The sequence below is a fragment of the Psammomys obesus genome, unplaced genomic scaffold, assembly GCF_907164565.1.
Source record: "Psammomys obesus unplaced genomic scaffold, mPsaObe1.curated_primary_1811, whole genome shotgun sequence".
NCBI lineage: Eukaryota > Metazoa > Chordata > Mammalia > Rodentia > Muridae > Psammomys > Psammomys obesus.
In genome coordinates, this window is record NW_026592118.1 from 29,389,007 (window position 1) to 29,404,298 (window position 15,292).

General features: G+C 37.1%; 1 protein-coding gene and 1 pseudogene across 5 annotated transcripts in view; one reads left to right on the forward strand and one right to left on the reverse strand.

Annotated features, from left to right (window-relative positions):
• Nucleotides 1–15,292, forward strand: part of Ankib1 (ankyrin repeat and IBR domain containing 1) — a 90,401-nt gene that overhangs the window by 11,351 nt on the left and 63,758 nt on the right. For all 5 annotated transcript variants that reach the window (XM_055612579.1, XM_055612581.1, XM_055612582.1 and 2 more), the window contains exons 2-4: nucleotides 2,488–2,755; nucleotides 5,293–5,593; nucleotides 14,041–14,223. In XM_055612579.1, coding sequence (XP_055468554.1) covers nucleotides 2,568–2,755; nucleotides 5,293–5,593; nucleotides 14,041–14,223 — 672 coding nt within the window. In that variant the 5' untranslated portion in view covers nucleotides 2,488–2,567. The remainder of the gene's footprint in view (nucleotides 1–2,487; nucleotides 2,756–5,292; nucleotides 5,594–14,040; nucleotides 14,224–15,292) is intronic.
• Nucleotides 6,224–6,587, reverse strand: LOC129680827 (40S ribosomal protein S25-like; annotated as a pseudogene).

Here is a 15,292-nt window from a genome sequence, read left to right on the forward strand (position 1 = left end):
TGGTTGGTTGGTTGGTTGGTTGGTTGGTTGGTTGGTTGGTTGGTTGGTTGGTTGTTTAGTTAGTTAGTTAGTTAGTTAGTTAGTTAGTTAGTTAGTTAGTTAGTTAGTTAGTTGGAAGGAGTTTTTAAAACAGTGATGTCTACATATTGAAATCACACAAGGAGCTTTAAGTATCAGTGTTTAAGTACAACCTAGGTACAGCAAAGATACAACCCTGGGCACTCTTTCCAGGATTTAATCTATCCAGTAAGTTTCTTTTAAGTTCTCCAGAGTACTAGGATGTTTAGCCACATTTGAGAACCACTATTTGGTAAGAAACTTACCAAATAATGGTAAGGATTTTTTTTTTTCTATCCTTCAAGTTGTATTCTTTTTGAGATTGTTACTGCCCTGAAAAAAATTCATTGTACAACATGAATATTATTTTTCAAGTAATGCTTAGATAGCCAACCTGTTGTTGAATGAAAGAGGAAATAGACATATTTTCTGTGTTTACATTTCTGCCTTCTATAGTCTCACACATCCCCTAAGAAATAAAATAATTATGTCCCTGTTCTGTACAAAAGCTTTTAATTCTTTCCTTTTAGATTAAACTGTAAGTTCCTCATCTGTCCCAATGTGTTTTCAGTTTTAACCCGTTATTCAGTGCTAGAATCTAAAAGCCATGCATACTCATCAACTCTTCCATCGGGCTCTTTTTTTCATACCTGCTTATATTTATGCCTTTTCCTTTTGCTAATGTTGTTTTTTGTAGTTCTGCTATTATGATGAAATATCTGAGAAAAAGGAGAACAGACTTACTCTTGCTCAGTTTCAGAGGTTTCAGACCCCAGAGTATCAAGGCCTGTGGTGGCACAGAATTGTGTTGGGAGCATGTCATAGAGGAATTTTGTTTACCTCAAGATCACAGGGAAGCAAAAAGACTGAAGAAAGGACTAGGGTTTCAGTGTCTTCTTTAGAAGCATGTTCCCCAATGTCATAATTCTCTTATAGTAGTTTCACAGACTGAGGACGTAGCAAATGGGTCTTTTGGGGGACAGTCACATCCCAGCAACAGTAGTTTAACAATACATACAGAAAGATTACTTTGTAGGATAGAATATTCTAGCAGTGAACCCTTTAAACAAGGTGTGTTGTAGATACTTTATATAAACTTTCTCTTATAGTCTTTATACCTGTGTCTAAGAAATAGTCACTTTCTTTACCATACAGATGGAAACTTGACATTTTCAGGGGGTAGAAACTTGCATAGAAGTAGTATTAGCAAATACGGTATTTCACATTTCAGATGTAGTTTTTATTTCTTTGCTTTTACCTTCCCACCTTACGTTGGCTATTTGATGGTCATCGTGACTTCTTTCTACATGTAGTGTGTATAAACATTTGAAGTTTTCAGTCTTGCTTTGATTCCTTTATAAAAAAAAAATTTAATGACTTTAAAAAGTAGGATAATCATCATCTCCATTTCTGCTGTCTGACCAATTTTATTAGTTTGCTGTAATTATCTGAACATCAATAAGCTATATAGTTATATGTACATTTATATCTTAAGTTTTTTTATAAGTAATTTTCCCCAACTGTTTTCACTTCTCTCAAACTGTAACTGAAGACCTGCAATTCTTAATTGACGAAAATTTCTTCTTCTCCTTCTTCTTTCTTCTTTCTTCTTCGTGAACCACAGGCTGACTTAGTAATACCTATGTATAATTAACTGGGTTGGGTTTTAGTTGGGATTTTTTAAAGGAATAGACAGAATGAGAGTAAGAGAGAGAGAGATTTAGTAGAATTGTTTACAGGCTGTAGTCCTAGTAGCCCAATGATGGGTTACCTTTTGGCCTTCTAAATGGTCAAGAATTAATTGCTCAGTCGGTGAGCCTGGGGGCTCAGTAGTTCCAGTCTGGTGCTGGAGGTTCTGCAATATTCCAGAGAGCTATTGGTCTCCCATCCAAATTTTAAAGAAGTGGGTTTTAATACCTGCAGATGAATGTCTCAGCAACAGGAGAGATGGACTTGCCGGCAAGAGTGAAGATGAGTGTGCAAAAAGCAAAAGCTTCCTTCTTCTAGGCTGCTGCCAGAAGGAGTGGCCCAGGTTATGGGTGTGTCTGCTCACCTCAAATGATCCAGTCAAGAAAATTCTGCACAGGTGTGCTCAGCTGCTTGGAGTGGTAGTTGATTCTTGATATCATCAGGTTAGCAACCAAGATTAGCCATCATGGAATGTAATTTTATACAGCCATAAAACTCAGTGCAGCTGATTCCTGCTCAAGTGAAAAGAAAAGCTTATATATGGAGACGACTTTTCTAGGTAGTGTTCAGCTGTACAAGCTTATAGTCTTTGTATGGGAGAGTGGTAAATTTTGCAGGATGTAATATTGTTTATTCCTTCACCTGTGTCCCAGATGTTATTAACATTTCTAATTGTCTCTTTAGGATGCTGCTTTGTAATTACTGTGTTATAGTCTAATTTGATAACTTCTCTTTCATTAGAATGTGAAACATGTTGTAGAAGTATTCAAGAAGTGGCTGAAGGAAGGAAGGAAGTGCCACTGCCTATCAGAAAATAAAACATGGGAAATACAACCACCAAATTCCGCAAAGCACTCATCAATGGTGATGAAAACCTGGCTTGCCAAATATATGAAAATAATCCTCAGCTAAAAGAATCCCTTGATCCAAATATATCCTATGGAGAGCCCTATCAGCACAACACTCCCTTACACTATGCTGCTAGACATGGAATGAATAGAATATTAGGGTAAGTATCACTTCGAAGCCATTGATACGTAGTCAGTGAAAAGGAAAATACTTGGGATCTTTGAAAATGTATAATACTGACACATATCCATGTTATATGATCTATCCTGAGTTCTAACAGTGAAGGGAATGCACACACCTTGTTGCTTTGAATATATTTCCATCCAGAGTGTAATGTAGAAAATAGATTACAGAGGAAAGATGAGTATTCTCAAGGGTAGAGTGGACAGTAGCCAAAGGGACCATTGCAGAGCAGTATGAAAGTGGTTCAGGAGATTAAGAATGATTCAAAGATACTTAGCATTAGAAGTGAAAGTAAAGACCATCAGTAGTACACAAGGGACAATCCCCTTCTCATTACCAGAAACTTATACAACTAAGAACTGAAACTACAGGATTCTGATTACTGGAACTGAGATCTGAGTCACGTCTTAGCTCTGGTATGACATTCTGAACTCCCTGAGATGTCAATAATAGATAGCTGTCCTAACATAAAATTATCAGCTAGGCGAAGGCTTTCTGTTTTGAAAGAGAAAAGTGACACACAGCACCCGCTCACCTAAGACTCAATCCAAATGGATCTGTCAGTCATCTGGCCAAGAAAACCTTTCTCAAGAAAAGCTGTCTGTTAAAGAGACTTAAGAAATAAGCAGAAGATGCCTAAGATACAGAATAGGCACAGTGACTCTGGTCATTGTTCATGCTCACCCTTTAGGAGTATACACTTTCTGCATTGGTTTCTTTGGGTCCTTAACTGCCTGCTGGCCCTTTAGGAGGAAAGAGGCCTCATGGGCTCTTCACCCATCCATAATAAAATACTGAATGACCCAATCTTGTGCAGATCATGTGCAGATCACCACAGCTTTAGTGAGGTGAGTGCATGCAACAGTAGCTTTGTCCTGTCACACCTTTTGCTGCACATCTCCTTCTCTGACTCTTGCATTCTTTTCACCCCCTCTTCTGTGATTTCTCATACCCTAATTAAGGCTGAGCACTCTCTTGTCACTTATTTTCTGCATTTTGGCCAGTTGTGGCTTCATTAATTGGTGCCCACTGCAATACAGCAGTATTTTCAAATGGTGAATGAGAGCTGAGACTCTAAGCTGACATATTCTCAAAAACTAATTAAATCTTTCAAGTAAAACAACTGCTAGTCTTTGATGCTAATGATAAATTTTGATCTTCCAAGTGAATGCTAAAATTTTGAAAAACTCATTCTTTAAATTCAACTTGACAACTTCCCAGCTTACTTTCTAAAAAATTGGTAAAAGATGAAAAGTAATGTAATTGATTATATAAAAAAGTCAACATTTATAGGGTCTTGATAACTTAGTGGATAAATATATTTCACATTGGTATATGATCCTTTAAAATTCTGCATTGATTAAAAAATTTAAAATGTCACTACCACTTGTTAGATACTTTAGTGCAGTGCCACTATTTGAAAAGGCAATTTAAAATGACCTCTCCATTTCTTAAGCTATATAAGTCTAGATTTTGTTCATATACTGTACCCAAACCAAAGTACGTTAAGACAGAGCGAGTCCTTTGAAATTCACCTGGGGGTTCTCGAACTAAACGTATGGACACAAGTTCCTATTCCTAACCCAGAAGCAATTTCCAATTGATAATCATTTGCAAATGAAAATTTAGTTTCCCTCCAGAGACTCCAAAGTACTCCTAAGGGCAGGCAGCATAGCCAGCAGTAGATGGCCAACAGAAATAGAAACTCAGCAGTATCTTTGGGTTTGGGTTTTGGTTTTGGTTTTTTTGTTTGTTTGTTTGTTTGTTTGTTTGTTTGCCTCATAATGTCTTCTCAGGCTTTTTTATTTTTAATATTTTATTTCTAGTTTTTTTAAGTACTCTTTTGCTTTGTAACAGCCTCTGCTCCCTCCTTTTTTCTCCTTTCTTGTGTTCTTTTCTTTCCCCTTTTCTTTTAATAGTCTCATATATTTTATAGACACTCATGTTCATTTTTTCTTGTGTATGATTCATGCACACGAGTGCATTCATACATGTGCTACCAATAATGATGGAGTTCAGAGGACAACTTTGAAGAGTCAGTTCTGTCCTACATGAGTTCTATGAATGAAACTCAGATTGTCAGGCTTGTCTGGCCATCACTGTACCTTCTAAGCCATTTTGCTGCTCCCAGTTTTTGTTTTGTTTTGTTTCATTATTAGTTTTGTTGTTGTTGTTGTTGTTGTAGCCTCCTCCCTCTAGATTCTCTATCCCACCCTCTCTCCCACTTCCCTCCCTATGTCCCTTCCCTAGTCCACTGATAGGGGGCGGATCCTCCTCCCCTTCTGTCTGACCCTGGCCTATCAGAACTGTCTGGATCCTCTTTCTCTGTGGCCTCCTAAGGCCACCTTGCCAGGGGGAAGTAATCCAGTTTTCTTAATTGAATGAATTAGTCATTCAAAAACTTCAATAGAAATTGGATTTTTAGCTTTGAAGTAGGCATTACCTTTAAAAATGTTATCTTTACTGTATTTTTAGATAGGAAAAAGTTGTTTTTATCCTTCCTTTCCATTTTAGGACTTTTCTTTTTGGTAGAGATGGAAACCCAAATAAACGGAATGTGCACAATGAAACATCTATGCATTTGTTGTGTATGGGACCTCAAATCATGATATCTGAAGGAACCCTTCATCCTCGCTTAGCACGCCCTGTGGAAGATGATTTCAGAAGGGCAGATTGTCTGCAGATGATCTTAAGATGGAAAGGAGCAAAACTTGACCAGGGTGAATATGAGAGAGCAGCTATTGATGCTGTTGATAACAAAAAAAACACACCCCTTCACTATGCTGCAGCCTCAGGGATGAAAGCCTGTGTAGAGGTAAAACCTGGTTTCTTTTCAGTGTTCTGTGCTAGAAAATTGGTGTGTTGATAATATGTGGTGGTCATTTTGGTTTTTAGTAATTCTTACCTCTCTATTCTAAAAGAACCAAAGTGCTTTATAAGTAATATTACATTGTATTAGGGAACAACAACAACAAAGTGCAGCTTTCCAATATTTCGGAATATAATGCACTTATGATCAGTAACAATAATTGTTACCATCTCCTAAAATAACAGCTGAGAACTGTCATACTGAAAATAGTAGGAGTTTTTTGTTGTTTTGTTTGTTTGTTGTTTTGCTGAAATTTAATAGACAACGTATAAAACATATATCTTGGATGTAGGGAGAAATAAGTACAACCTGTTGATGTATCATCTTCGCTTGATTTGTTTATTAAATAGGTAACTGTAAATGGATGCATTTGTTATATTCCTTTTTAAAACTTCGTTTTTAAAATATCTCTTTTTTTCTGTTGAATCTGTGTTAAAGTATTCCTGAATAGTACTACATTTTGGGATTTTTATAAGTTTATAAGGTTAGATAAAAATCACTTGCTTAACCTTTGACTTCTTTTTTTTTTATTTAATAAAGTTTTATTTTTCCAAATGCACAGCTGATTGAACCTGCTCATGCATCTTCACCAGCAGCTGGGGCATCTCCACCTGTTGTGTTTCTGGTATAAATTACTTGGTCTCTGCGCTTTGAAATCAGCTTGATAAGTCCTTTACTCAGTATGTCCTGCAGGGCTGCCCTGGCCAAGGAACCTCGACTTTTCAGTCTCTCAGAGACCACAGCTGGAGTAATAAGCTTAGAGCTGGGAACTTCCTTACATAGTTTGTCACACAGGACTAGACTGTTGAGCTTGTCCCAAACTTTGCCTTTGGACCACTTCTTCATTTCGGCCTTGCCACTAGACTTATTTACTGGGTCTTTTGTCTTTTTTGGCCAACTTTCTGGCATCCTTCTTCTTGTTGTTGTCCTTGGGTGACATGGCGAAGCTCAAAGAGTGGCGACGACCACTGCAGCCTCACTAAGATGTGGAAAAAAGCAATCTTTGACTTCTTAAAAGATGTAGCTGTGGCGCAGCTGTGAGAGGAAAGGTATCTTGGCAGTGGGAGCCAAGGAATACCACAAAGTCACACTGTACCCTCAGCCTCACACAAGAGTTTTGTTGGGAAAGACCTAAGAGGGTGGCCACCTCTGCACCAGAGAGAAGCAGCAAAGAACCTAGCAGAGGCAGGCTTTCTGTTGGGTTTCTTGTGGGGGCCAGCTTTCCAGGGTAGCCTGGAATTGGTTTAGTTTTGTAGCCTGATCTTGGGGCAACCTTACAGATTGATGAGAGAGAGTCTATGGCCTGATCTTGGGGCAAACTCAGGGATTGGTGAGATTTGGAGCTAGGGATTGGTGGGATTTATAGCATAATGGTGGGCTTTTTTTTTTTTTGTCTGGGGGACATGACCACTCAACATGCCTCAAGGAGATGAGGTTGGGCCTGGCAGTGAGAACAGCCTGGAGGCAGGCTGGACACTCACCTTATATTAACTATATAGTATCATCACTACTGTTCATACAATAGTATACGTTTTCTTAGCTACCAACATTCATATCGTATACATGATTTATAGAATTTTTTTTGTATAGGTGCATTTAAGTATGGGCAAAATGTATTATAGCTTGGATCAGTCTCTTTATTCTAAAATTTACGTATTTTAAAAGTAGCAATCACAATGAAATTATAAATATGTATCAGAGACTTAATATTTAAAGTTTCTTTAGACTTAAACTTAAGTTTATCAGATTTATGAATGTATTTTAAGATTAGTCACATAATTTTATTAGCATGGCTAAAGGTCAGTTTTTGTTACTTCTTGAACTCCTGTGATTTTGTTTTCTATTTACTGCTATTTGTTACTTGTTAATCAATCCTTTAGAAACATTGTCCTTTTGTTTCCTTACCCACTATTAGTCATTAACTTGGATCTATTTTCAAAGCAGTGCATCCCAACATTAACTCAACATAGTAAAAAGATGCCTAAGGATTTGGAGGGGAAACGTGTCAACAGAATTCCTGACATTTTTTACACAAGTTTTCCAGACTCTTGTTTCACGCTCCCCTCCTAGGGAAGAATCTGCTGTGGTGACCCACATGTGTAGAATTGTATGGTTTTAAATGTGTTAAGGTAGAAATAGCTTGTTCTTGTTAGTAGCAATAGTTTTTTAATTTCTGCTTTAATAACTTGCTTCCAATAATTCTCAATAAGCAGTGCTAAGTGGTGGCCAATTGTTAAGTGTGTTTACAATGTCATGCATATTAAATTGTTCAAAAAATGGAGTGGTAATTTCACCAGTACCTTTTTGTTTTTGTTCATAGAGATGTATATTTTGTAGTATTTAGAAAGCCTGATAATTGCCTTGAGATATATATACTTAAACAGATCTGTGTATAATGTGTGTGTTTCTGTTTGCACTGCTTATGTCAGCATATCACATTGTGTGAGCCACTCTAGTTGGCGATTGTTATCATTCTCTATATTGACAAGATCTCATTGATTAAGAGTAATTGTAAAAATGGAGCCTTATGAACACATTTATTCCTTCGTTTATTGACAAATTTAGTATATCATTTTACCCACTTAAAGTTTATCATCAATGTATTAACTGTACTCTTGCTCAACTTTAGGCCCTTATGGATTTGTCATGCTAATTATTAAAATAGAAGTGTTTCCAGGGAAGGATATATTAACTTCTCTTCAGGGGCCTATTTCTTTTCCTAGCATAAGTGCTTAAAACAAACACATTGTAATATGTAGCCCACTATGTAACTAAATTTCCTAGAATACCATATATCTTATAAAATTTACCATCGTGGGTAATTTAAGTACTTTTAAACTTCCCTATACTATTGCCTACAGTTTTTGTTATAATAGAGATAAGTATCATATCTATAATATTTAAATATTCTTAATGCACAGTGGTACCAAGTATTATATAATGCTATAAGTTGAGGGAATAAATATCACCAGATTTATTTTTCATAAAACTATGAGACCATTTATTGATGTAAGGGGCAGAAATGTCTAGTATTGGTCCTGCTACTGCCTATGAGACATTTTTTTTTATATAGTTTTCTCTTAGGTGCTTGGGATAAATCTCAGAATTATCTCAAAAGGCCTGTTAGTCACTAATGTTCTGTTAACAAACTAATGCTTGTTATAAAATATATTCCATTTTCTCTGCATAATCTTTAAGCTTGAGTTTATTCTCTCTGCACCCCCCAGCAAGTCCAACCTATTAACTTTTAGGGATTTATATTTATGGAAGCATTTCTTCTCTAGTTGTTAATTTTGGTTCTTTATATGTATTAGTTTACTTTTTCTTTGACAAAATACTTCAGGCACTCACACTCACAAAAGCAAAAATTATAACTATGTATCAAAGATTTAATACTTAATGTTTCTCTAGACTTAAGTTTATCAGATTTATGAATGTATTTTAAGATTATAGTCACATAATTTTATTAGCGTGGCTAAAGGTCAATTTTTGTTACTTCTTGAACTCTTGCAATTTTGTTTTATATTTACTGCTATTTGTTGCTTGTTAATCAATCCTCACACTCAGACTTACTAAAGGAAATTTTTTGACTCATAGTTTGAGGTTGAAGTTAATCATAGTCAGAAAATTATGACAGGATTCATGGCTCTAACTAAGGGAGGAGAGGGTACATTCTGGACCCATGAAAGATTAGGAGGCAAAAAACAGTAGAACTAAGCTATAAAATTTCAAAGCTTACCTGGCCCACTCCCCTGATTCTTGCCAGTGCTTTCTAAATTGACTATTTTTTCTTTAAAGCAAAACAATAACAAAACACATAAAATTAGAAAACTTTACAACCTATTCCAGTGACCCATTTCCTAAAGTGAAACTCTACTCCTAAAGATTCTACAACCTTCCAAAATACTACTATTAGGTGGAAACCAAGAGTTCAAACACAGGAGCCTTTTGGGGGGGGTTATATTTCACATTCAAAATACAACAGTACGTTTATTTAAGAGTTGAATTTAGAGTTATCTGCAGCTGGAGAAATGGCTCATTGCTTATGAGCACTTGTTGCTCTTGCCAAGGACCCAGCACCCACATGGTGGCTCACAACCATTCCTATTTCCAGTTCCAGGGAATCCAACACCCTCTCCTGAACTTCAGGCACAGCATTTACATGGTGCATATGCATATGTGCAGGCAAAATCATAGATAAAATAAATCTATAAAAGAAAAGAATTTAGAAAGTTATTATTTGGCAGTTTCCTCTGTACATTTAATAATTTGAAGTTTCCTTGTGGTTCCTGGTTTTTTGATTGATTGATTGATTGATTGATTGATTGCTTTTGAGACAAAAGTGTCTCTCTGTTATGTAACTCTGGCTGTCGTGTAACTCACTATGTAGACCAGGCTGACTTCGAAACCATAGAGAGCCACCTGCCACCTGAGTGCTGGAGTTACAGGTTGGCCTCACCGTACCCAGCTAGGGCTCCTCATTTGAACCATGGAAATAAAATATTTATATCAATGCTCCTTCCTATGCTGTGTTCCATAAGTGCTTACAAACACAAACAGAAACACTATGCATAGCTTGAAAATTAAAAGCACTTATTTACTAAGTTGTTTTTAGAACCTTCAGGTATCAAGGTATTAAAGGCTTTGTACAGAATTGCATTTATGTCTTTTTCACTGATGCCTTGCCTGACTCCTTTGAAGTTTCTCATGCTTTGTTGCTTCTATGTTGACTTCCTCGAGAGTATACTGTAGCAGTCTCAAATTCAGTATTTCTGAAGCTGTGCTTAGTCAGCTCTGTTAGCTCAAGTATCTGGTTTCTCCTAATGATGCTTCCATTCTCTGCAAAACCTGCTTATTTTGGATTAGTCACATATACTCACTCTCATTCCTTACTTCTCAACTCTTCCTTTTTTTTCCTCATTGCATCAAATTAATTCCACTCATTAGCAGAACAGGACTTTTCATTGTCTTTTCTGGTCATCTCCCTCCATTGTTGTTTTATTGTTTGAGACATGCTTTTATGCAGCCCAGGCTTGATTCTTTGTAGCTAAGGATGACTTTGAACTTTGCTCTCCTGTTTCCACCTCCTAAATTTAGGGTGCCCCAGGCCTTGTCATCTTTTTATCTGTTTTGGTTGCTCTCTAATACCAAGTGCTGTAACTCTTTACGTTTGTGTTTTTCAAAACTTCCTTAAACAGGAAAATCTGGAACTTAATAAATAATAATTATCTAAAGCTATTTGTGACATAATAGTTGTGCCATTAAGAAAGTAACTAGAAGGAAAACAGGAAGTCCCCAGTGTCAGGATTTAATAGGAAATTAGAATGAAATTGGAGGGAGAATGGAGCACCCAAGGTCATATAGGTTGAAGATGGCAAAATAGTTATCTTTGAACTTGAAGAGGCTTTAGAAAATATTTTGTATTGCATCATTTTGATTTGGTTTGTGTCCTTCTTAGGGTTACTATTGCTGTAATGAAACACCATGACCTGTAGTGGTGGTGGTGAAAGAGGGAGGGGGTGAAGAAAGAGTGAGAAAGACCATGACCAAAAGCAACTTGGAGGAGAGGGTTTATTTCAGCTTAAACTTCCAGGCAACAGTCCATCACTAAGGGAAATCCAGCAGGAACTCAAGCAGGACAAGAGCCTGGAGACCAGAGCTAATGCAGAGGCCATGGAGGGGGGCTGCTTACTGGCTTGCTTCTGCCTGCTTTCTTCTAGAACCCAGGACTACCAAGGCAGGGATGACACCACCCAGGGCTGGGCCCTCCCCCAGCAATCACTAATTAAGAAAATGCCCTACCAGTTTCCTTACAGCTGGATCTTATAGAAGCATTTTCTCAACTGAGGCACTGTCCTCTCTGATGACTCTGTCTGTATCAAGTTGACATTAAACTGGCCAGGACAGTTTGATTTAGCTTTTGGTTTTTTGAAGGTCTCATGTTACTTAGGTTGAGCTTGAACTTGATCCTCCTTTTTGCACCTCCTTAATCTTCGGAGGACAATTGTATGCCACTTATTTGACTTTCTAATAAATCTTTTATCAAAATTATACAAGCTATCCTTTACAGATAGAACATTGTAAACTGAGTCTTTAAAGCAGTTAAATGATGTGGCCAGTCATCAACCACTGAATCATTTGGGAGGTGTGGAATGGATCTTGAATATTTTGGGTTACTCCTTTTCTTCTGACACTGTGAACTGAAAATGCAGACTAGGAGAATAGATGAGTTGAGATCATTTCATGTGCCAACAAGTGTTTGAGAGACATAAAACCACATGAACAAAATACCCAGTTCTCCTTCTTCTTGCATAGCTAATGAAGAATAAGTAAACAATATTTGCAGTGCTTTGTTTGAGAAGTTTGTTTGTTTTAGTTTTTCGAGACAGTGTTTCTCTGTATAACAGAGCCCTGAACTCACTTTGTAGAGGCTGGTCTAGAACCTCAGAGATCTACATGCCTCTGCCTCCTGAGTGCTGGATGAGAAGTTTTAAAACTAGCTTTTCTAAACCAAACTCTGTGAAAGGAAAACAGCTAAGTTTGTATAGAAAAAAATTTACGTTTCCCAGCCTTATGTCCTAGAGGCTAGTAGGCTGAAGTACTTTTTAATGCCTTTCCTTCCAATGCTCAACAGTACTTTAAGCTATTTCCTAATGATAAAGGTAGCATACAAGCAGATTCTCTTCATGCTGCAAATAAGGTCACCTTACTGTCACTGACTATGAGGTTCTCTGCAGATGCCAGCTGGAACAGTGGTTCCCTCGGCCATGCTAACCAAACTCATCTGAGAACCCTTGCAAAGCAAACTACCTGTTTGTCACACTCGGGTTTAGACAAGGTCAGCATGCCTCCAACAGTGACTTACCTGTCTTCTGTACATGCATGAATGCGTGCAAATGCACACACACTCACACACACTCACACACACACACACACACACACACACACACACACACACACACCTTTTGATCCCTCAGTGAGTAAAGCCCATACTTCAGCATATCCTTTTAGAAGATTCCCCTTACCTGAGAGAAAAATACAAATTTCAGTCCCAAAGAATTATATTCATTTGTGAGTAAAGAAGAACATAAAATTATTTAGAAGAAATCTCAATTTTGATTACACTTTTACAAAATGAGAACCTGTAAGACATTCACATGAGATCCTAGATGAGAACCTGGGCAAAACTTAAGGATAGACACTGTGTACATTTGACTGCTTCATCTCGTGAGCTGTGTGACTGAGTCCATTCAGGATCTAGACATGGTTAAAAATGAGTCAGACTATATCTGAATCCAGCTATGTTGCTTACCAGCTGGAGAACTGAGTCCCATTCTGTAGACTCTGTAGGCCAATAATGCCCCTGTCACACAAGGTCATTAATGTTAAGGTGAGAATGTGTATTTCCAGTACTTAGCATAGATGATGATATGTATTGCTGTGAGGATCATAATCCTCTGAAAGAATCTCCATGACAAATTGTGAGGCTGTCCTATATTCTTCCTAATGTTTTTAGACATAGTGGACAGTCTTGAACGTGTGGCCATTAGAAAAAACATGTAGCTCCTGTAAAGCCAGGAGAAACCTCAGTAGTGAACAAGTCATGATATTGATCCACGTGTTTCTGAGAATCAAATTTTTTGACAAATTGTATAGTGGAATATACCCAGTTTATTTATCAGTAAGCAGGTCTCTCTTATTTTGAAGGATATTGAAAACAGCTTTGTCTTCGACTTGCAAATGTGAATTTAACTCTACTATTTCACAGAATAATGGTGGGACAAGTGAAAACTTTTGTCTGAACGTCCAGGTAGTAGTGGCTAAATTCACAGTGTGAACTGTGCCCCTCGTAAAAAAGAAAGCTGTGTAGGCCAGGTGTAGTGACACCCCCCCCCCCCCACAACCCCATCATTCTGGAACCTGGCACTGGAAGACTGAGTTCAAGGCCAGCCTGGGATATATTTCAGGCCCTTGTCAAGAAAAGAAGAAAAGAAAAATCAAGAGAAATTTTTAAAGTTTAAGCATTGAAGGTTTATTTGGGTACAGCAGATTGACAAAATACTTAAGAATTTGTTTTTAAAATTGAAGATTTACTTTCTTTAGCCCAAGAAACTCATTATTAGTAAAACAAGAATTCCCAACCTTAAAAATAAAAAGTCATTGCTACCTGGTGCCTCCTACTATTTAAAATACATTTACATTTTAATATAAAATTTTGAATTACATTTAATTTTACATTAAAATGTATTTACATGCATTGTATATATTGCTATATTTTCATTATATCAGTTATAACTTATGCCAGTTATAACCACTTAATTCTTTAATGTGTAACATGAAATAACTTAATCAAGTATATAGTTGTGAGTTTAAAAAGAAAAAAACTTTTTTAGCTTTTAGTAAAACATGGAGGAGACTTGTTTGCCGAAAATGAAAATAAAGATACTCCTTGTGATTGTGCGGAAAAGCAACACCACAAAGACCTGGCCCTCAGTCTGGAGTCTCAGATGGTGTTCTCTCGGGACCCAGAGGCTGAAGAGATAGAAGCTGAGTATGCTGCGTTAGACAAACGAGAGGTAAGATGATTTTTTTTTTTTTTTTTACTTAAATTGCTTTCCTTTAAACTCAATGTGGGTGATCATCTTTGTAGTATGCTAAATACCTCAGCAGTACTTAATCCATAGCAGTGAGCATAAAAATACATCTAGAAAACCTGAATGTTGGGTCTTTCCTCTAACATGTAAATAAACTTGTTGTGCTTAAGTCGTGTTTACTCCTATAACCTCGTGGCTCTAGTCTCTTTTCAGTCATTCCCTCTATTACAGGTTGTTCTTGACAACACAGAAGCCTTGATAACTCCCACGTAAAACACAAAACAAAAGACAAATTTAACAACTAAAAAACCCCACCCCTGACTACTCTTCATCATCCCTATCCCGTTTTGTTGTAATATCACATCCCTGATCTTTATAGGAAAAAACAAAAACAACAAAACCAGAATAGTTTGTCCCTACCAACACCCTTTGTGTCTCCCCTTCCTTCCCCGGGGTTAGGCCCATCTCTTCTGGACTTGACCTGGAATCACATAGTGTCAATTTTCTATTTCTCCTCATCTTTCTTGAAGACCTCACAGTACTTCAGGCACTTGGCCTATTGCTTTCCTGAAGAAATACCTCTCTTGCCTTCAGATATTTTATTGCTTTTCTTGTTTCAGTAAACATTACTTTGATCTACAAGTGGTTCAAGCATAAATGTGGCAGACATTCTTGATCCTTCATATCTCCTTAATCATTGTATATTACATGCAAACCAACATGTTCACTTCACGTCCCAGCTGTTGTCACAGCTCTTCACTGATTTCCTTCCCTCCATTCTGCTTTCTTTGGAATCTGCTTTGTACACAGGAGACAAAGTACTTTAAAAAAAAAAAAAAAAAAAACTTAAATTATCTATTACTTAAACCATTTAGCAACTGTATAACTTTCTTTTTACTATAGAAAAACGCTTCAGGCAAGCTGAATGTTTGTGTCTGAACACACACACACACACTTATTTTACTTAGTTCATAGTATCAGAGGCTGAAAATCCAGTCAGCAAATTCTGGCAAGGGCCCCATGACAAATGGCAAAAAGTGCACAAAAGCAA